At 46.3% G+C, this 22,552-nt stretch overlaps 1 protein-coding gene across 6 annotated transcripts in view; it reads right to left on the bottom strand.

Moving 5' to 3' along the window:
* LOC119383732 (mediator of RNA polymerase II transcription subunit 25) overlaps positions 1-22,552 on the bottom strand; it is a 137,374-nt gene that overhangs the window by 33,265 nt on the left and 81,557 nt on the right. For 2 of the 6 annotated variants that reach the window (XM_037652010.2, XM_037652021.2), the window contains 2 exons: positions 6,072-6,134; positions 1,846-1,971 (listed from right to left, as the gene is read on the bottom strand). The exons of 2 other annotated variants lie outside the window; for them this stretch is intronic. In XM_037652010.2, coding sequence (XP_037507938.1) covers positions 1,846-1,971; positions 6,072-6,134 — 189 coding nt within the window. The remainder of the gene's footprint in view (positions 1-1,845; positions 1,972-6,071; positions 6,135-22,552) is intronic. 2 more of the 6 variants (XM_037652022.2, XM_037652024.2) reach the window with 2 other exon arrangements.

Below are 22,552 nucleotides of genomic sequence, written 5' to 3' on the forward strand. Positions count from 1 at the left end.
ATTAAGTAAAGCTGTGCAATGTAAAAGTTTGAAAGCAGGCCCCATACTTTATAAGCACTGAAAGGGCACTGTATACCATGTAAAGTCTGTTTCTATTGTTCCATGCTTTTGTGGGTTTATGCGCGAATGTCACAACTGTGTGTCTCTTTGAGGAGAGTGGGAGAGTTTGCCTCTGAGTGCAATATTGTTCTGGTCAACTCTTTTTTTCATTCCTTCTAGAACATGCTCTCGTTGCTCATGGCTTCTTCCTAGCCCGCCGCCTTGCCTTCCAAGCCCTACTCCCTCATTTACTTTATTGGTTACCGAGGTTTACCCCATTATAAATAGGACACCGCGAATTTAAAGCCCCAACGCCTTTTATCAAGCCTTAGTAATGCAGCACGCACTTCCACAATTTAGGTCGCATCAAATGCAAATGAAATCTATATTACTACAGGCCACAAGGACTGAAATATACTGCTTTCCCTAATTAATGCACATTTTTCTGCAATGCACATTTCAAATAAATGTGGCATAGATTACATTTTTAATGAATATAACACAGCACACAGTGGTGCTTCTCTGTTGCACACGATTTTCTCATGAGAGTTAGACCTACCATTTTCATGTTGCATGATGCACAAACAGAATTTGCACACACAATGACTGTGAAAACAACTGCAATGCCATTCACTTGGCAAAATGCCCTGCAAAAACCTAGCTTTACTTCATTCACAATGTGCTCTGCACAATGTTTGCGATGTATTGCCAATCGCTACAGCAGTCTGCCATGCTAGCTTTACAATTACGAAAGTCACAAGGAACAGTGGAAGCAACTACTAGAATGGCATCGGCAAACGCTCCGCAGGGAATACTTAGCTTCACAATGAACAGTTCTCTCAAAAATTAACAAGACCACGTAAGTAGTTGAGTGTGACGATGCTAGAACTGCTCAAGATCACAGTGCAACCTATGACAAGCAGTAAGGCTGGCTACACTTCATTTAGACAAGGATGGGCAAACAGCAGCAGCAACAATAAAATAAGCACTGAAGGCACTGAACTGAAAAAGAATGCTCTCGTGAAATATGAATTAACGTTCACCGATGGCCGAGGTTATGCGAGTGAGGGTCAAGCATTCGTGTCCTTGCCTTGCTCAAGCATTCCACAGCTGTGACACGAGTTGTCAGCAAAAGACAAGCCAAACAAGGACAAGCATTCCGCTTACAGCACAGAATAATACAGGAAGCCATGGCCATGCCAACTTATGTGTTCTCTTAGTGCCTACCTTTCAACAATACTCCACTGTCAGACCAGCCTGTATATATGCAAGTACCAACGCGAATGTTCAGTATAAGAAAAACAAACAATTGCATTTTCGCTGGTCAGCAGTGGTTCCGTGATACATCTCCCATAACTGAATGCCTTATTAAGCATCGTCATGAATGAACATAAGCTTCAGCATTTTGTCGTTCTTCCCAACCTTCATTTGCTACGTGCTGGCAAATTTCAGGCTCCCTCAGAGATATGAAATCTGTCTTCTTGTCCTTGTTTTTGAAGAAAAAAAATTTAAAAACAAATTAAATGTCGGAATGTACCCTTACGTCCCCACTCAGGCACAACGCGAGGCTTTGCCCGAAGAAGCTTTATGCGGAATGCATCGTATGTTCAGTGGAAAGTGATGATGAGATGTTTCTGATTCAAAAGGGAGGCTTCAATTTGGTTCCTTCGTTTTTCCAAAAACGTTTAGTCATCTCGCACTGAAAAGTTGTGCGACATGCCTCGCTAACAAGAGTACCATGTGCAGCCGCTGCCCTACCAATTAAGGGACACAACACACGTGACTGTTGCATAAAGAGGCTCAAACCTTAGGACCTCGTGATCGAACAACCTCCTGTAGATGATGGCTGTTCGTGGTAGGCTGGTTGTGAGGTGCAATGCCACGCGTGAACTCAGCCTGGAGTATTCCTTGCGCTTGTCTGGAGGGCTCGGGCTAGTGTGGGTGATGAGAGGCAGGTGAATAATGCACGCTCCGCAGGACAGGTGGGAGAGACACAGGGAGGCACAAGAAACGCCACTGCGTCCAGCATCCAGTGCAGCTGGATGCCAAATTACACTGCAGGCACTAGCTAGCATGCACATTCACGAAATGGCTGGCACAGTACGCAGCGCAAGGAGATGGTTTTGCTACAGGAGGCATGAAATGAGCAAATGATGAACACTCCCAAGATCTTGTCCTTGATGTTAGCTTGCACAAGTCTGCAAAAGGGGGAGATGCACTGTCGAGATTTTTTTTTTTAGATGACAACGCTCACTGGCCTACAAAAGCACCCCGCTTGGATACGATGATCGCCGCAACGTTACGGAGTCATGACGGCCTGCAAACCTCAATTGGTTCCGAAGTGCTGACCATACATTACGCTTCCACGGAGTCACCTGCAATTCCATGATGTGCCAGTACACCCAGAGCGTGAACAGTTCGTGTCAAGTTTAATGTTTAACATTTGCAAATGAGAAGGTGCAAAAGAATTTCTTTCAACTGTTGAAGGATCGCACGTTGAAAGCTGTAGACCATTTGATACAAAATACGAAAAGGAAAACGCTAGGGATGAAAAGACTAGCAACCTTCAACTCTTCGCGGAATCACTGGATTCTGCAGAGCCCAGTTTGAGAACCCCTGTGCAAGAGAACTGGTGCAGCTATACTCGGCGACAACTTATCTTGGCAGTGGAGCGAAGGCTACGGAGACGGGGTATCCGCACATTCGTGTTATTAGGCAAGTAGTCCGGCAGCTTGCAGCCGATTTTAGTTACAGTTTCGGTTTTGTTTGCTCGTAGCATTCGTCGACAATTCAGGCTGATGGCACCTTACCGCAGCACAGACGTTGCAGATAATTTGCTGGGTCTGCTTTGACAGCCCGTTTCTGTCACATTTCGAGTATATCTTTCTTGGAAAACGAAACGGCAAGTCTGCAGCCGCACATGGTCTAGCCGACATTGGGGACACCATGTTTACTGTGAGAACAGATGTGCTGAAAACATGGAGCTGTCGAAGAAATGAAAAAAAAAAAAAAAAAATAAGTGTAGAATAATATTTTTTTTCGCATCAATGGCTTCCCACACTTGTTTTATTTTTATAATGAAGAAAGCTTCATTATAAGTAAAGATAGGTACTATTTCTTGGCGCACACGCGCAGGCAAGCATTTCGGTTCTGTAGCTTCCACAGTACTGCCAAGAAAAGTCGCTCAGTATAGACTCATCTGCAGCAGCAAACAATATCTGTGGTGGAGGTCTAAAGCTTTACATGCATGGTGCTAGCAAAATGTTGAAATCTTGGTCTATCCAAGCTCACCTCCGCTCTATAGACTACTGACAGCACACAGACCGCTATGAACTGATGCCTCTTAGTGCCACAGTTGCCAAGAAAGCTGACATTCTCAAGTTGCATCAGCAAGTTGCAGGACAAGCGTAGAACATCAAAGCTGCCATTATCAACCGTAGGTTACCAGCAGACAGACGTCCGCAAGTCATGATTACAAAAGAGGCCATGCTTGCCGCCATGTTAGTGTACAAGAACATTCCAAGCAGAAGGTGAGTCAAGCAACAGAAGACAGAGATGCGCCCAAGAGGTGCACGGAATGGTCTGACACTGTTTAGATAAGTAGCCCTTTCACAGCTTCCCATTCAAGTTAGAGCCCAATGCCAAATTTGAGAAATGGCTATCCTGAATCAAAGAAGCAACTGCACTTGATATCACAGCAGAGGCTGTCACACCAAAGTAGTTATCACATGTAGTTACTACAAAGCGGACTTCACGCACAGGTCTCCCAGCAAGAAAAATACAAACAGAGATGCCACATAATCCTTCATTACAAGCATTCGTGCTACCATCCATCCCTTTGCACCCATTCCTTGTGGCTTTGTGCTACAAATGGGTGGTTGTCAATTTCCCTTTCTTAACCCTTCCGCCAACTTGCAAGATTCCGTGGAATCAATTTACAATATTCATACATCTTGTGTGACTGCCACATGGTTTTACGGAAGCAGTGCTGACCCGTTTCCGATTGCAGAAGCATGTGAGCTCTGGCGCCATGTAGTGAGAAATATTCAGGAGTTAAAAAACTACATTATTTGCGGTGACCAGACGATGTCACTTTCCTGCGTAGCCATAGAGTTACTGTATATGCTACCTTTAGGTAGCAGAGTTGCGCCTCTGATAGAACTCGCCACTCGCGCCACCATTCGCCCAGCGCGCTCACGTACGCAAAAAGCATCCGTTTGAGGGAAAGCTAACTTCACGGCCGCGCGGGTGCTGGCGATTGCCGCGCCACCACCGCTGTATCAAGCCAAATCAAGCCGTCCGGCGAAGCGCAAGACGGTCCAGCTGAGTTCGGATTGTTTGTCGTTGCTGTGGTGGTGTCTTCTGCTGTCCGTTTTTGCGAACGTCTGCGCGGCGCAGCGCCCTGACTCAGTGTTGCGAAGTTGCGACAATGACAGGATGCTGCGCTCCCCACTGCACGAACCGACAAGAGCACGGAAAGACCTTCTTCTGGATTCCATGTGGCAAGTCTGCCTCCGTCGTCCGTCGCCGTCCCAAGTGCCTGCTGCGCATGAGACGTCAGAAGCCGGCGATAACGAACAGGATATATATCGCTTCTCTCTCACTGGTCAAAGGTTGACTAAAAATCTAACAGGACAAAACGGTAAAAATATGCGCGATCGAGTGACTGTGTGAAGGAGGCGATGTGTGTGAATATGAACCTTACAGGTCTATCAAAACAGTATGATTCATTCCGAGCACTGTGCGGCATAGAAGTTTGAAGCATGACCGAGTGTTTATTATATGCCACATCTACCTAGACGTACGCGAAATTCTCGTTAGATTGCGCTATTTGTAAAACACAGTGATAACTTTAGCACTTGTTTTCTTGAGCTATTCACTTAATCTTTTGAAGCGCTGCATCAAAAACTACGTGAAACGAATAATTAGGCTGAATTTAATTGGTCCAGAATCGTGACCGTCGCACTTTTTCTAATTGTCATTTAAAACAAAAATATTACTTGCGATAGTGTTCCATCTCCACCTGTTCCATCTCAAATTATTGTTTCTCCGAGCTTTCCATTATTTTTTTTTTCTTCGAATTGAAAGTCATTGCGCCAGCGAAGCGTTATGAACGAACGAGAAGGCGCACGGAGCCGCTGGGCCGAGAGGACAGCAGCAACAACAGCAGCCGCGTCGGCTCCTACATTCCAGAGAGGTGGCTTTCCTGCCTAGCGTGGATGCCACGGCGGGCAAGATGGCGGACCTATGCGCAACTCTGCTACCTAAAGGTAGCATATACAGCAACTCTACGTAGCCACATCATGTAGCGGCATCTGGTGGCCAACGAGGACATTGCTGCCCTTTCGGTTGTCAGGGAAAGTAGTCACGCATGTTGCTACAATTCGCCCACAGACATGGAGCATGGAGTCAGAGCTCATTTGGCTGCGTGCGTTTCTTGCTTCAATGCCGCGGACTACTTGCTTAAGTGTGCAGAAAGTGACACAACAAAGGAATCAATGTGCCCGCTGAAGCAAACGCCGGTGTCTGCTCAAAGACAACGCTGAAGGGAGAGTGCGCAGGCCTGCTCACCCGATCGGTCACATTTTTTCCCCCCTACTCCGCGTCTACCGACCCGTACCACCAGTTGATGTGCATCCGTTGGTGCATGCCAGTTATGTGACATTACGTAGTTGCCCTCGCACGAATGCTAGTATTGACGGGAGTTACACCTCCTAAATGTTCCATGCTTCGCAAGTGTGGTGAATGCTCGGGCTGAAGAGGTTCCCCATGACTGCAATCCAGAATGCAGTACATATGCATTGCAGCATTCAGAGAAGGAGTATGGCAGCAACAGCTTAGGAGTGCATGCATGAATATGAAAACAAAGCGTAAAGGTAGAGAATTAAGGATGTGAGTAGACAGCGAGAGCAGATCCAAGGTAAGCCACCTTGTGCGGAAGGAAGAAAAAGAAAAAAAAAACATGCTCTAGTAGTACAGTGAGTGGAAACGAGCGAGTAAGCAAACAAATGAACAAAAGAAAAAGTTTGTACCGTCTTTGCCAAAATGTTGTTGCCAGGCCACATGGCAGCAGAGTACTGCTGCCCTGGTGCTGCCTAAAAAAAGGTGAACATAAGAAAAAAAAAACTAAAACAACAAACGAAACATATGCACAAAGAAATACACAAAGCAAAGGAAACAACAAAAGAACGCAACAAATAAACAACAACACACAAAAAAAACGTGGCATTTGTAGCCAGAAAAGGTGAAAAAATGGACTCTCATCTCCATCAAATTTTTTTTTGTTCGCTAACCAAAACAGCTGCCCTATATGACTCAGTGATGGACTGACGTGAACGTGCCCATAAGCAGTTGCTGGGCACAAAAAATTTAGTTATTTCACTTTTGCCAGACAATTTGCAAGCCGACCCTCTCTTCATTGCCACAACAGTTCTAAGACCACTTGCACACACACACACACACACACACACACACACACACACACACACACACACACACAGAGAGAGAGAGAGAGAGAGAAAGAAATTCAACCTGTGTGCATGCCCACAGCCACCACACTACGCGTTCACACATATGTACAGTGCTCACGGAGTGAACCGCAACATCGAAACGCATAGCATGAAGATTGGCATTCACAATTAATCGATATTACCATGTCTTGTTGCTGTGAATCTCACCGCTAAAGTAAGGTTGGCTCTGATGTAAATGTTTGAGTTGAAATTACACTGATATTACACGAACTGAACATGGTGGAAACAAAGGCATGTGCTTTACTTGGCCCTTCGGTCCGTGAGCACTGTACGCACACATACATGCACGCACTCACAGACACACAAAACTTGTTTCTTTATAGGGTTCCTAAAATCGTTTCAGTACCTGTTTAAACATGAGATGATGTGCAAGAAATGTGTGGAACCGCAGATCCGGCAACAGTATGCCTGAAGACTGACATTTACTACGAACCTAACAGCGACTGTGAACCAACGGGAGCACTAATGTCTTTCAAATGAAGCAAAATTTCTGTATAACAAAAAAACTTGGACCATCTCCCTGAAGGGAACCCTGATGGGATGCGAAGCAGCAGCGGTGCGCATGGCGTTGACCCGGTTGAAACAGCCGTCGACGCGGGTGCTGGAAGAACGGTTTGAAATGAAACTCGGTGTAGCGTTTACTTGAGTAAATGTTTGTTTGAAACGCAAAGACACGGGAGGCGGGTTGGGTTTCGTGTAAGTTTCATTAAAGTATTTGGCAAGACTTCGTAATCGTTATTTCTTCAGAGTCGTGAGACGGGCGCTGGACCGGAGCAGGCGCGCATTTAACCTTGACTACCACGGGTGAAGCGAGAGAGAAGTGACACGTTCAGAGGTGTTGCAAGTGGGCGGAGCAGCCGGCAGCTGCGGGCGCTACGGCAAGCATGCTGCGGGTGAGGGAGAGAGTGACGTCAGCGCACACCTGCGAGGGAAGCGTGCGACGGGAGCATGCGAGGGGAGCGTGACGTCAACGCAAAGCTGTGGTGTGACCTACTTGGCAACGCTCCAACACCTACTGCGAGGGGAACGCGTTGCGGCGCATTCGTACGGGCGCACGTAACGTACGGCGTTACACACGTGAGTCAAAGAGCTGCTTCGCATCTAATATTTCAGCCAGAGACTTGGGTAAGTTCATAAAGTTTGGCTGAGCCGGGACTTCTGATGCTTCCACAGTCCAGAAGAAACTCCAGAGCCTCCAAGAACACTTCCAGTGCCCGCAACCTCGTTTTTCTTGTTTTTAGGTACCACTGAAATGCTGGCAACTTGTTGCAACTCCTGGCGAATATATGAAGTGAGACCTACAATTACCGTTGCAAAATTAGTAAGTATTTATTACAGGAAAGTGCAGTGAAAACTTCGCAACCAAGTGCAGTGGCTACCCTTTCACATAATATGAGCACATATGAGCGTAGGTGTGTCCAAGCAAGGATCAAGTTAGTTGAGCTATGAGGCTGGACCCCCCTAACGCTCAAAGCTGCTTTCAGATGGCACTGTAAACACTGTCACTAGAGTTAATACTTATGCTGCCACAGGGGGCAGTGGTGTGCGTGTGTTTGTTCTCTCTTGCACATCCATTAGTGACTGCAGTCATGTTGTTCTATCCTGTGCAGAAAACTGGCCAAGAGACAAATAAATGAAGTTGGCAACGGCAGTGTTGTTGTATTACATATAACAGTTTGGCTCCTTTCCGGGCAGCCATGCTCAGAGTTGAGAATTTTGCCAAGAAAAAATCCCCATTGCAGAACTCCAAGTTCTTCATCCACCAGCCGTGAAACAGGGCTTCATGGAAAAACCACGAATGAATCAAGGATATTGCTCGTCGTCGATGACAGTCCAATACCCATGGTAAGCTGCATCCAAATGTCAGAACTACAAGCACAGTCGAATGAATGCAACTGGGGAGACTGAGGTTGCTGGAAAATGGTGTTCAACAAACAATGCGATTCACACTGAGAGCAGCAAAACCAACGCTGTCAAATTAGGGACGCAAACCTGATCCATCTGGCACAGGCTTTTGCCATCAGCCCAATAACGTATGTAGCTCCCTGTTAAACCTCTGCACCTCTGAAAAAGCTAAAATCCAAGCCACGATCAGAGTGCATACAAACAACCCCTTGGTCTGTCTATCCATACAACGACCGAAAGCCTGCTTGCATTGGGAGCACACAATGTGCTCGACGAATTCATAGAAGCTCAGAGCATGGCACAGCAGGGGTGTCTGATGCCGACCCCTATCGGCAAATGTATACCCAGAGGTCCAGCTATATGCTATGCAACACGTCACTCAAATTGACATGCACAGCAAAGTGTGGAAACTTCTGCTGGTATTACTGCTCCTTAGAAGGATGTGTCCAGGGCATAATGAAGGAAGGAGAACGGAATTGGCGAAGACCATAAAGGCCTAATACCAGAACTGCAAGAACGTGGTATTTGTTGATGCGGTGGAATAGACCAGAATTTATGTACCGTGGCTATTGCGGCAGTTGATAAGGATGGAGGCCTCTGGGTCAGCGGCTCGATTCACAGTGATGCTACCGAGGACTTTTGATTTGGAGCAATTTTTGGAGCTGCAAAATTTCCGTTTTGGAGCACTTTAGAGCAGCAAGAATTTTCATTTTGGAGCACTTTGAAGCAGATAATTTTGCATCTGGGAGCACTCTGGAGCAGCAAATTTTACGTCCTGGAGTGCACTAGAGAAGCAAATTGCATTAACATTCAAGCACCTGAATATTATTATGGGGCTCTAATGAAGGCTAGAAATATTTCGATTCATTGCAAATCTCACGGAAAAAATCATCTCAGGAGAACTCCATACTTCACTTGCTAATGAAAAAATAAGGGCTCATGCAGTTGAGTGTTCTGGATTAACCTCTACGGCGATTATTTTCGACACTAACAAATAAACAGAATGCCGGATCAATAAAATTGCACTTTATGAAATAACACTCTAAATACATCTATGTGGTTATCAGCAGACGTGGTAGACAAACGCCGTGATGCACAGCAGTGCCTCAATGGCAAAGAGGCACACTGTTCCTAATGCATTCCCCTAAGAAAACTCCAAGGCGAAAGTCAGGTTCTTTTTCTTCTCGATCGACGGGTTGATCATCCCCCTCCCTCTCTGCAAGCTTTCTGCACCTCACCTGGTTTTGCGCTAGCTCCTTGATCGGTGCACCGATCACGGAAGCAGTGTAAAGCGACGATGTCATGTGATGACGTCATCACGTGACATCACTATATATGACGCCATGATGACGTTGCAAGTTTCGACGGTCTATGACCTGATGATGACGCCATCACATGATGATTACTTTTTGCATCAATCGACTGACGCCGCCGACAGTCAATTTTCGTGTTTGATAAAGCATCTAAGTCTTTCGCATTAATATTGTGTATTGAACGTTAACAGCCTGGCTGTTAACAACCTGGCCTTACATACCAAACTGTCCTTCACCAAGTCACCTCTGTGCCATGCGCGAATACAGCCTCGCTTATCATCCACTTCACAAAGTGAAATGGCTACTCATTTTTTAAAATTTTTATTGTGATAGCAATTATATGGACACTCTCGGTGGATTTTTGCCGTCGCCGTTGCCGTAATTTTCAGTATAAAGTCCAAATTAATAACATCACCACGCGCATTCTAGCCGCGGGTAAAAGTTCGCGAGCGCTGGCGACGAACGCGGCTGAAGCGGAGATTAAACTAGCCGGCCGTCTGTCTCCGTCGCACGGAGAGCGCATGAGATAACATCTTCCCGCGTGCGGGCGTGCCATCGATTGCTCATCAAACAGAGAGGAAACGCCCCGCCCGTCTTTCGAAAGAGCATGAAGGGACGCCAGGCGAGCGGAGGGAGGGGGGGGGGGGGGAATGTATCGTTCGACGGGCGCAGTCGCTTGCGCGCGCGCTATCTCGAGGCATAGGAGACGGCTCGTAAACTTGATGTGCTCTTAACGCTTACTTCGCGTTTAGAGAACTCAGAGCACAAAAACGCTGCGGTTCCTGGAGCGGCCATATTGCCTTAAACCAGCATTTTGTTGAGTTACGCGAGATCGGATCCAAAAGAGTTAGCTGCTAGCCTTACTTCGTTTAACAATACAATTTGTTGGTATCGCATACATTGCTTCGCCCTTAAGCAAAACTGAGTTTTTTTAACCGTCAGCTATTGACCCTCGAAAGCGAGGGGCGGACGTGTAACATGGCGCAGCCGCTTCACTGTGGGCAGTCAGCGACGGGCCCGCTACTGACAGCTGTGCATTTGTGGCTGCTCCGACCAGGAGAGAGAGAGAGAGAGAAAAGACGTTTATTTGGTCCGGAGGGAAGAGTATGAGATGTTTACACATCCAACTCATGGCTAGTCCCATGTCGGGACGGGGAGGCCGAGCCTCTCTACCCCAGCTACGACGTCCAGCTCCTGGCTGTCCGGAAGGCTCTGACCAGGAGATATGCTTTTATTAATGAGATGACATTTAAAAAAAAGCAAGCGAAAAATTCGAATTGGAACCCTAGCACGTGAGCTCGAAAGGGCAGGGCCTTTTACGGTGTATTTACCGCAGAGTGATTACAAACTCGGATGTGCTGGCGGAAGGAATCACGAAAAAGCTCTTCTGGATGAAGATCCATGATTAAAGCATATCTGAGGAAAAGTGTCAACACGTTCCCACCGTTTGCATGCTCTTCCATAAACGCGAAGCAAGGAAAATTCGATATTGTTCCATATATCTACTGCTAGCGATCCCTGATTTCATTCCGCGATGTCCAGAAACAGAAGTGAAGACATTTTAGCGATACGCATGTAGTTATTACTGAACATTGCTTTCCTTAAGTGCCTTTCTGAAAGAGACGTCCACCGATGAATCGCCGTCGCACTTTCTCGCTACCGATAGACCTACACGCCACGAGCCTCTGCGGAGAGCGCGTTTTGCTGTCGAGCCGACTTGCAGAACAGAGGCTGCGTCGGCACCGTGCATGGCATCATGGCTTACTCGGGACGCACGCGCGAGCGCTATTTATTCAGCGGAATAATTCTTGGTCCATGGTTGCGACTTTGGCAGCCCCAAGATCATGCTGCACATGTTCTGACGCGCCGGCGGTGCGATTGCCGGTGATAGATGACCCCAAACCCGAGACTTTGGCACAGTTTGGCGCAATTTTCGTCGATATTATCAGGATGGCGCAGTAAATACAATTTGGCGCACTTTGGCGCAGTTGGCGCAGGAGTGGAATCACTGGATTCAGACAGACAGCGCTGAAGTGACAACAGGACCAGCTATCGCATTGGCCATAACTCCCACACAAGCAAATAATGTAATCAGCGGCTCCAAAGTTGGGATTTTTATGAGGGGGCAAATCCCTCCAGAAGTGCAAAGGATTTTGGCTAACTTTTAAAGACCAAGTGACAAGCCAAGTTATATGGGCACCCTTGCATGCCTCTTTCCCTGGCAATGAGGTGGCTCACACGGCGACTCAAGGAGTCGCGAACTGAGCCATGAAGCCATCTGTGCTGGGGTTGAGGGGAGATTGCATCATTAGCTCCAAAGAGGTTACAACCTATTCAAGTCAACGAAGTCTAACTGAATTTGTGAAATGGAGCAATTTGATTAAGCGGCTTAAAAATACATTTAAAACATAGTGGTGCAACCAAAAAATTTAACATTTGTTTGAATCAACCAAAAGTTTTCATTATCAAGAGTCTACTGTATGTACCCAAACCCAGCTGTATACAACCACCACTATCCAGGACAATATACTGATAGATGTAGGCCATGTAAGAATACAGCAAACCTGTCGCACATGTGGTGCGTGTGCCCATAACACGTGTAAACAACTACCAACAGCGCAGATAGGTTTAGCTCCCAGTAAAGTGGTCCTCAAGAACCCCTGACAAATCGAACGAACTGCAAGGGCTAGTCATCATATGATCACTGGTGTAGTGACGATCTTAACTCGTGCGAATGTGACAAATAACTCCACCCCCCCCCCATGCGAGATGATAGACCTGCACGCAGCCCTACTCCCTGTGGGAGCATGTACAGTAATTCCCATCAGCAGCTGTGGAAAAAATCGGGTACCTTATTATGATGATAATATGCGGGGGACAAAATATAACAACACAGTGATCGCTGGAGCCAACAAAGGAAAGAAACTGCTCTCCCTTGTTACTGCTAGGCATGAAGGGAAAGGCTACTTTCCACACCTTGAAGTCTGTTTAGAAAATTCTATCACAATTCACGTGTCAATATAATCGAGGTTTCAGTGAAACACTGCCAGGCAAAATAATTACCAGTATAACAAATCACCACCACACTGCTAGAAAAGTACACACTCACGTTTGGGAATTCGCACACATCATGAAACTTCGATGTGTGCATCATGGCAAAGCTGTTAAAGGCATTTCCGCAACAGTTCTTGCACAGTGGAAGCTGCCAACAGTGCTGTGCAGCTAGGTAAGTCGTCATTCTCAAACGTCAAGGAACAGCTGGTAATATAGCAGCATGTGTTGGGGCCTTGAGGCAGCCTGATGCCCAAATGTTGCTGAGAATTTGCAGTGTGATGCCAGCGTCAATGTGGTATCCCATCACAAGGAAAAGCCAGCAATGTGGCCCAACTACGTTGTCAGGAATGCACAGCCTGACATCATCATCGATACAGTTGGTACAGCATAAAGAAAAATGAGAGATGTTCTAGTGGCATTATTTACTGCAGTTAATGCATACCTGCCAACCTCACAGCATGAAAATTCGGGAGACTGCAGCGGGGGGAGGGGGGAGTGGTTTCTTTTCTCTTTTTGCATAGCAGAAATTACTGAGACTGGAGACTGACATCAGAAAGGGGTAAGGATGTTTGTTTTGAGCTGCTTGAACCAAACTTCTTTACTTGTGATGGCACCAAGGCAGTTCACAGGCGCATGTGGTACAGAATCCGTACTTGTCACCTTTCCGCGAAGTCACAAAGCACGGAAACCCAGCTGTGCATGAGTCCAGAAACACTTGCAAGTACTTTGATTTTGACGCCGTCATCGACCTTCTAACTGAACTCTGGAAACACGCGACCCCCACGGCAGACGGCGTAGCGTACAAAATGCGGGGGCCAAGACGGAGAGGCAAAAGTTCTGGCTAGGCTCAACGGAAACGATTGCCGCAAATGAACTGAACGGTGGCCAGAGCGGCAAGATTGCGACATGCGGCGCTGTTTCTCCCAAGCACGCCGATATCGAAAGTGCAAAGCACAATGGAGAGCCGCTTACTTACCGCCGGTCTGCCGGCCACCCCTCCTTTGGAAAATGAATGTGCCCGACAGTCTCGCCGTCTTGTTATTGGAGCTCTCGTGCAGCGCCGCGGCTCCGGCTGCCGTGCACTTTTGGCAATCTTTTTCCGTTGAGACTGTACCTTTTCCCTCGCCTTCTTTAGGTACGGTGGCGAGCGCTTCTCATGGCCAGCCGGCCAGCCTTCACCCACATGTGCAGTGCCTAGAATGTACTCAGCGGTACTCTACGATATGGTTACAATGAAATAGAAGTGTGGTGGTGAGTGCTCTTCCACAGCCCCGCCACAGCAGGAAAGGCTGACGTAAGCGCATGATTTTAAAAAAAGAGAGAAAGAAACAAACCCCGCCTCTGCTGTGGTGGCCACTTTTCGGGAGATTCGAGATGACATTCGTACAATCGGGAGATTAGGTCCAAATTCGGGAGTCTCCCGGACAATTCGGGAGAGTTGGCAGGTATGTTAATGTCTTTTAATGTCTTCCTGGCCTTCTTCCACCTACATTTTGTAACGAGGTGCAATGCTCGATTTCTGATTGAAGCGAACATCGAGCTCCCACGCTAGTGGTGTTTGTTGTCAGTTCTTCTACTTGAGCTCCAACGTGAGCGGTGATATCTGTTTGCTTTAGTTGTTGGCTTCTTCTCACTTTCAAGGGAAGAAATTTAGAGGAGAGGATTTTCTGTGCGGACAGCATAAAATCCCGGATCCTAGCCACAGACAGCCTCACTTTAAAACAAAAGAAATTTAAAAAATACGACGCAGCCGACAACATTTTCCAAAGAAGATTGAAAAAAAAAATACGACTTTATTCAATCTTGATTCAGCGATTGAGGTATCTACGAGTGTTTTTCAATCTGCAAGCAATGTTATTCGCAAAGATGTTATTTTGCTGTACACACAAATATTCAATGTGAACAGTTCCACTCCTGTAATGCAATAATCTGTTGAAAATTATCAATACGCAAGGTCACAAACACGTTTGGATGAATACAGAAGTCTGAGTATGCTATGGTTTCCATGTTGGTGGAAAATTCATCAAGGTGTCCTTCCTTTTCATTTGTACAAGAAACGAAGCCCTTAAAATGCAATACAAAGCCTTGTAATGAACCAGCTGTGCAAGTAACATCCCAAGTCAAACAGATGCGACCAAGACGAACACAGCAGTATCCTAAGGAAAAACTTACTACAGCCGCAAGAAAAATGAAAGGGAATGTGCAGCTTCATGGCTCAGCCGTAAGATGTTTACCACCAAAAGGACAAAAATAATGGTCAGGAAGCATAAATGGCAACAAGGGCAGTTTTAGCAAAAGTTACGAGGATCGAACCTCAAGTCAAATGTCCACGTGATTTTCTGATGCCACTGCAAATGTGCTATCCAATGACCCTGTTCACTGCTGCTGCTTAGCACTTTCCAGTCCTCGCCTATACCCATCGATAGCCCGCTATCGATGGTTCTCAACTTAAAATTTTACCGCGTTTTCTTAGAAACGCTTACGGACAGCTAACGTTATGCATTGTATAAAACAGGCACTATTTTTCTGGTTTCACTGTGTCATTTACTTTTTCCGCTGCAGATTTGAACTGCCTTTTAAGTCGAGAAAGCCGAACGCTCGTAGCTTCAAAGACGGCGCCGACATCGCGTGCACTTGCCTCTCGGAAACTGCAAATTTCGGCCGATTCCGACGAGTCTGATTCATAATTTTTTTATGATGACAGCAGCGAAGGCTCGGAAGATGATTTTGGCTCATCGGACTGCAGCGTGGACAGCAAAACTGTGTCGAACAGCTGCGGAACGTCAACAGGTATCCGCCGGTAACTTTCGTTCTGATCTCCGAACAGATCGGTCGCGGCCGTGCTTCGTTCTAAAAATATCCGGCATGTTCTAAAGGTCACAGCTGTTATCTACAGGGTTTCAACACCGTTTGGGCAGGACCATTTGCCGGCGGCTGCTTAACGAGTGGAGCTTGGTCGAGAAGGCGACCTGCAGTGTACTTCAGCATTGCGCTCCGTAGTGCCGCGCGGCATTTCGTCTGACCTGTCGATTTGTTCCTGCCGTTCTTTTAGTAAGAAATAATCACCGAGGTGTGAGACACAACTAATGAATATGCATGAATGTATACTCTTGAGCCAGAAATAGAACACAAAATGAATGTTTTCTGCAAGACACGCTGTGCAAACCTGTGCTTCACCGCATCACATAACTGCATTGCGAGGTGGCACTACAGCCACTTGGGCTAGCGTTTTTTCTTTTTTGGTATTTAAATAACGGCTGCAGATAGAATGCTTATATTTTCAGGAATATTGGATATGACATTTAGGGTCAAAACGTGTATATTTTGGAAATTTTTTGTGTTCACTTGATGCAAAGCAGCATTGATTTATTTACAGTGTTCTCCTTTATTGTTAAAAACTTTCCTATTAAAGTTTTCTTTTTTTTTTTGCAAAATTTTTTGCTAATGCTTGCTTTAACTTTAATGCCAATAGAAAGCGCATTCCTTGTTCTACAGATTAGCACCATATATTGTAGCATCAATAATATTGTGTGGCAGCCAGAAATGGCCTATTTTCCCGCAGACAGGAAAGTGTTAACATGTCTTTGTGTTCTTCATTTCTGATGAGCAGTACCTTGACTTTGGGTCACTCCATGCCAAACAACCCAGCCATTTCGATGACTATCTCAAGTGCATACGAAAAAAAGTCACCGTTCTACCGCAAGGGCGAAGCAATGAATGCGATAGCAAGAAATTGGAATGTCACACGAAGAACGAGAAAAAGCTCGATACTTGCAGTGCACCACTGAAGCACAAAGGACGCCCTAAAAGAATGCACAGGCATGCACAGAGCAAGCGTCAACTAACAAATGTCACAGGTGTTACATCTATGTGCTTGAGCAACGTGCTGCAAGTGTCGACAATGGAGAATCAGATGCTCTTAGATATTTCTTTTTCTTTTAAACTGCGGCGCCTGGAGTGACCCCCTGCGTTTCTTGCCACACGGGGGCGCCTGATGCAAGGTGTGCCCGGTGTTCTTTGCTTTTCTTTTCGTCCACATCACGAGTGGGTACAGAAAAGGGCCACATTGTCGTGCGGGTCTCAAGGGCAGTTTTCAATATGAAAGAAAATTAGGAGCGTTGCGTGATAGAAAACACGCTCAAGCTCCTCCGAGAATTTCTTACCACCAGTAGTAAATGGTGTATATAAATAGTTCGCCATTATTTTGCCACTGCATGCATGGGACATGGTTGAGTTGTCTAATGCAGTGGGCTGGGGAGCGAGGGGTCAATGGTTCGAATCCCCGGTCAGGTGCTTCGGAATTTTTTCCTTCTGCTTTATTTTTCTTTGTGCCTTTTTTATATATATCAGGGGTGCAACAGCCGAAATAGGATTTGCAGCAATTTTTGGAGCAGCAAAATGTTGCTTTTGGAGCACAAAGATCAAAATTTGGAGCAGGTTACGAAAAACCTGAATTTTTTAGCACAAAATCCCAAATTTGGAGCACAATAACACAGAAGGCTTACTTTTAGAAAAGAAAACAAAAATACGTACGAACCACTAAAAATCAGCAAACTCGTGCGCAGTGCACGTGAACACTGTTATTTCAATAAAAGTAGTGTGTTGAGCCACCCCACTGAGCAAACAATGACTAAGTCCACATTAGCATTTGCAGGGCTTGTCAAATAATTCGACAGGCACTGCAAATGCTAATGTGGACCTGTGAACCTGGCAACCTCGAAATTCGAGAGATTCGTAAAGCAGGAGCAAGCGGGGGTGGAGGAAAATGAGAACAGGCGTACGTTTTTGTCTATTTGTTGCTCAAGGCCGCAGAAACGCCATACACAGCAGCTCCAAATGATTGCGAATAATTTTTTAGACGTCGGCGATTATACTAGTACTCGTAATTACACGGCACGTGCACGAATGAGTAATTAAGGAACAATATGTGCTGTGTCCCTGACAGCTAGTACTAATAGCCCCTTCTCAATGTCAGTACGCTTTTCCGCAGGACACCAGTGTACTGCGGCAAAAGTGGCTTAAAAAGCGTTCTGCACGCAACAAAACAAGCATCAGGAAATTTGAGAACCACTGTCCTTTTTCATTGTGATAGCAATTACATGGACACTCTCGACGGGTTTTTGCCGTCATGTCCCGTATAAAGTCCAAATTGATTATATCCCCCCGCGCATAGCATGTTCTACCGCGAGTAAAAGCGCGCGAGTGCGGGCGACGAACGCCCCGGCCGTCTTGAAAGGGACACCAAAGGCAAATATTAAGTCGACATTGATTGTTGGAATAGTGGTCCAGAAACCTCGTAGTGCTACTTGTATGCCAAGGAAGTGCTTATTTTGAAACAAAATCACGTTTTAGTGGTCCGCATCGCATTAGCGCACTTCAAATCACCCGCCTGCAATCCGACTTTCATACGTCACTGCTGCCGTGCCCAACGTTGCCTGCCTTTACTGCGCGGCCGCCGACACTAGTAGCAGCAGAGCGAAAGTAGCGGGACCCACAGCAGCAACAACGGCTATCGAAGCCATCGAAGCTTGCCGCAATCACCGCAATGGATGTGGACGGAGAATTTGACAACGAGACATTGGCTCGCAACGCTGGGCTCCAATTCATTGTCTTGAGCACCGATGAATGTGGTATGCTGCTGAGGGCTCGTAGTGCCGGCATCGTTGCATGCGGCATTTTGTCGAACTTTCTGTCAGAGCGACTTTCACGAGCGCGCAAAACACACGCGGCAGTACACGATCCCAAAACTACCACTGAGACGCGACCGCGTGAGCGAAGCAGGGCGCCGGGCGAAGCGCAGTTCGGTGAAAACGGAACCTTTGAACCACGCGCGCCGTTCCCCATGGCAACGCCACAGAGGTTCTTTTTTCCATGAATCAAACGGAAACGAACAAACAGCATTTTATTATGTCTCTTGATGCACGGAAGGTTCTTTTTTTTGTTGCTGCTAGTTTGATTACTAGTGATTTATTGTAGGCAGACTCTCATACGTCATCGGGATCACTTCGAAAATGTCCCACTCGTGGCACTCATCATGTGATACAATTAGCTTAATTTCTCGGTAAGTAGGGCACTGCTGTTGATAATATTGCCGTTTTAGAAGTTGTCATACATTGAGCTTTCACTCCGACATAAATTGTTATTTGTCTTTAGTGTCCCTTGAACGAGCATGAAATGACGCGAGGGGGGGGGGATGTCTCTCGAGCAGCAATGCGCGGTCGTGATCGCCGGCGCACGCACTATCTCGGCAGCCATCAGCGGGCGGCTCGTATTTGCAATGCCCATAGACTGTTGCGCCGCCAAGCGGAATTCTGGAGCGTCCTCTTGAGGAGGGTTAGTAGACGACAAAATGGCAGCACTACGCAGTCGCTCCCTTGTTTGGCTGTGCTAGCCTCAGTGTTAACACGTTGGCAAGAAAGGAACACTACGACGTTGCATGTTCCCTGCATCAGTGAACAAACGGGGTCCTCCGTGCCATGAGAAATCTGATTCGTTCTTGCGAGACGCGATGTTTTCGTGAAAATACGTGGCAACTCACGCTTTCAATGCTGGCCCACAGTGTACACATACTGTTAGCTTCGTGAGGCTTTCTGTAGCCACGTAGGTTAGTTAAATGTTATCGTCTGACATATTCAGTTGAAGCTCACCCTGTTTTACTTGCGTATAGCATTGGTCAGTCTTTCTTCTAGTGCATGAATCCCATAACACTGTACGCGGGAGGTCGCGCGGGCTCGCGATGTGCCCTTGTGTAACTGAGCGATCTCAAGTTGGCGATACATTAAAATAGGGCCTCTATCCTTACTGTTACGAATCGTGCGTGCGACGTTTCAGTCATTCGAGGACGCGTCTGCTCGACGCCTTTCGTGGAGCGAACGCTTTCCACGCCGTCCTTCGCCAGTGTGTTGGTTTCATAGCTAGCACTGCGCCGCTTGTTTTTGTGCGTTCGTTGATAGGTGGCAGCACACTGCAAGCGATTTGCTTATTCACCGGTCTGAGAGCAAAACGTTCTCCGCGCCCAGACGTCTGTCTAATTGTAAACGTGGTGACGCGGAATGGTCAAAGTCGTTCGGCGGAGGAAATTCTTCAGATTGCTTTCAGCAGTGATGTTGAAGGAAACCGTCTTGACGACGAGGATTTTTCACTGGACGTAGAAGACTGTGAAAGCACCAAGAGTGACAGCCACGATTAACGATCAGCTGCTAACTCACGAGGAGCGAGTTGCACATCACGTCCCCCCGTGCGTTGATGTTCTTTCACGCTCGTAAGTCACTTTGATTGTATTTAATGTATAATATCCTTGAGCGAGATCAAAATAAAAGCATAGTTCCTTTTGTGCATTGCATATATCACAATTATTGTGGACGTTATGGAGCGCCGCATGCCGCCAACACGCTCGAGCTCGACCAGCGAAGCGAAATGGTTAGAGCGATGGAACGTGCAGTCACGGCCACAATCCACGCCTCTCGGCTAATTTCTTCGACGCTGTGAAAAGCATACGTGTGCATTCTTTTCGATATTCATGTTTCGATCGTGATGATCGAACCTGCAACATGCGAGTGAAGTACACACGGCTAGAGTCTCAGCATGGCTGTGACACAAGCGCTACTGAATGGCATGTTAAATGCTTGTGTTCCGTTGAAGACGTAACTCCGCGTTCCCGACTGCGCAAGTAATGACGATGGCTTATTATGTTTGCAAACCATCACCACGCGCAGCAGCGATGGCGTTACTCGCTGGCGGCCTACTACTGCGGCAAATCCGTCAGGCAGGCTCGGTACGTACTACTTCGAAGTGCCGTTCAGCGCATATGTAAATTCTAGTTCATGCAGTTTTATGTAGCACGCACAGGATCTCGCAAAGCATCGTTATGCATGGTAACTCAGCTGAAATATAACCTTTAACACCACAGCAAATAATTAGGTGGCGAGTACCTAGCACTTTCCATGGTTTGGGAAAGTATTTTAGTATCATATCCATTTCAGCGCAGCTCATGACTTCATCCGGTGAAAGTGGCACGGGCCGTACGTCCGCACGTCCTATCTGTTCCTATGCTAACAAACGGGTTGACCCTCCTCCTGGCGCCATCTTGAAAAGCACGGCGCGCCACCTATAGTTCGTGGGCATTGCGAATGTCCTTCTACGTGCTTCGCTCTCAATGTGAAGACACTGTGCAGAAAGAGCATCTTTACCTGGAGCGGCCGTATTCTCTTACTCCAACGTTTCGTAGAGTTACGCGAGATCGGATACAAAAGAGTTTGCTGTCAGCCTCACTTCGTATACCATTACAATTTGTTGCTATCGCATTCGTTGCTTCGTCCTTGCGGTGAAACTGTGACTATTTTCTTTTCTTTCGCTGGGGGGTTAGGGTCTGCGCGTCTGTATTGGATGATGATGCCCACACTGCAGATGATCAACGCGGCCTCCATTTCATGTTAAAATTTGCGCAAGTGGGAAAATTTTGAAGCTGGTCGGGCATTTTGGCGCAGCGTGGCACAATTTCAACAAATTTCATGGTTTTGGCTCAGCTTGGTGCAAAAATAAGGAATTGTATCAAATTGGCGCAATTGGTGCAGCTGTTGCACCCCTGATATATACATACATATACATACCCGGTGCATGACGGCGACAGCGACGGCAAAAATCAGCCGAGAGTGTCCACATAATTGCTATCGCGATAAAAAAAAAATTGTGCTGATTTCTTGCGCTGAAAACAGTGAATTATCCTAGAATATTTCAGAGAGGAAAAATTTTTTGGTCACGAGGGAGCCTCCCGCTTTTTTTTGGGGGGGCTTTTTTTGGTCACATAGGAGCCTTCAATCTTTTCTTGTGAGCCGTTTTATTCGTGCCCCCATTTCATTAAGAGCCTTCCGAATTTCGCAGTGTGTCGTCTGAGTGTTGTTTGTGAGAAAAATTTATTCTGAAAGAATTGTTTCTTGCTTCAACACCAAATTTAATTTACATATAAGGCAAAAACATTTGTGTAAGGTGTTTGAAACTCTGTAATATTAGTGCAATTTTTCTTTCATATACAGCTCAAGAAATTTCGCTAAGGTGTTCCACGTTTGCATTTATTCCCTTTTAATATTGCGGTACGCATAAATATCTGAGTAATGAATACTTACTCTACAAAACGTATATTTTGCATTAAAAATATTTCCAGACCACTGAAGTTTCGAAATTTTGCGAGAAAAAAAATCACGAATTTGAGAAAAATCATCATTTTGGCCCACACCGAGACGCAACTTACACCACGTGGTAGTACAATTAAAAATCAACTTTCTAACTCGATGTGAAGCATATAAATATTTCTAATTTGACAAGTTTCATCATTACATTTCTTGTTTATGGACGAACATAATTTTAACGTGCTGTAGCTGAGCTACAGCGCACATTAGTCACACATATTTCGGCGAGGCTAGAAAATCAAGTGTTGGGAAACACGACTGATTTGCAAGTGCTAACTGCCGTGGCTCTTTGAAAACCTTTATGATGCTGCCGGGCAAACAAATGTGACAATAAAAAGCATTGCCAGTCATCCTTGGCCCATTCATTTTATTCAGCAATGTCCAAGCTCAGCTAGCTGTAAAGCCTGATAAAATATGTTATAGCTCCAGGAAGCAGAATCTACGGACTCCGAAGAGCAGGAAAGGTTGAAGAATGGCAGCACCCAAACTGTGTTACGTGAACTACTGCCAATGGGGGGATGAAATA

Source organism: Rhipicephalus sanguineus, chromosome 2, assembly GCF_013339695.2.
Source record: "Rhipicephalus sanguineus isolate Rsan-2018 chromosome 2, BIME_Rsan_1.4, whole genome shotgun sequence".
Lineage (NCBI taxonomy): Eukaryota > Metazoa > Arthropoda > Arachnida > Ixodida > Ixodidae > Rhipicephalus > Rhipicephalus sanguineus.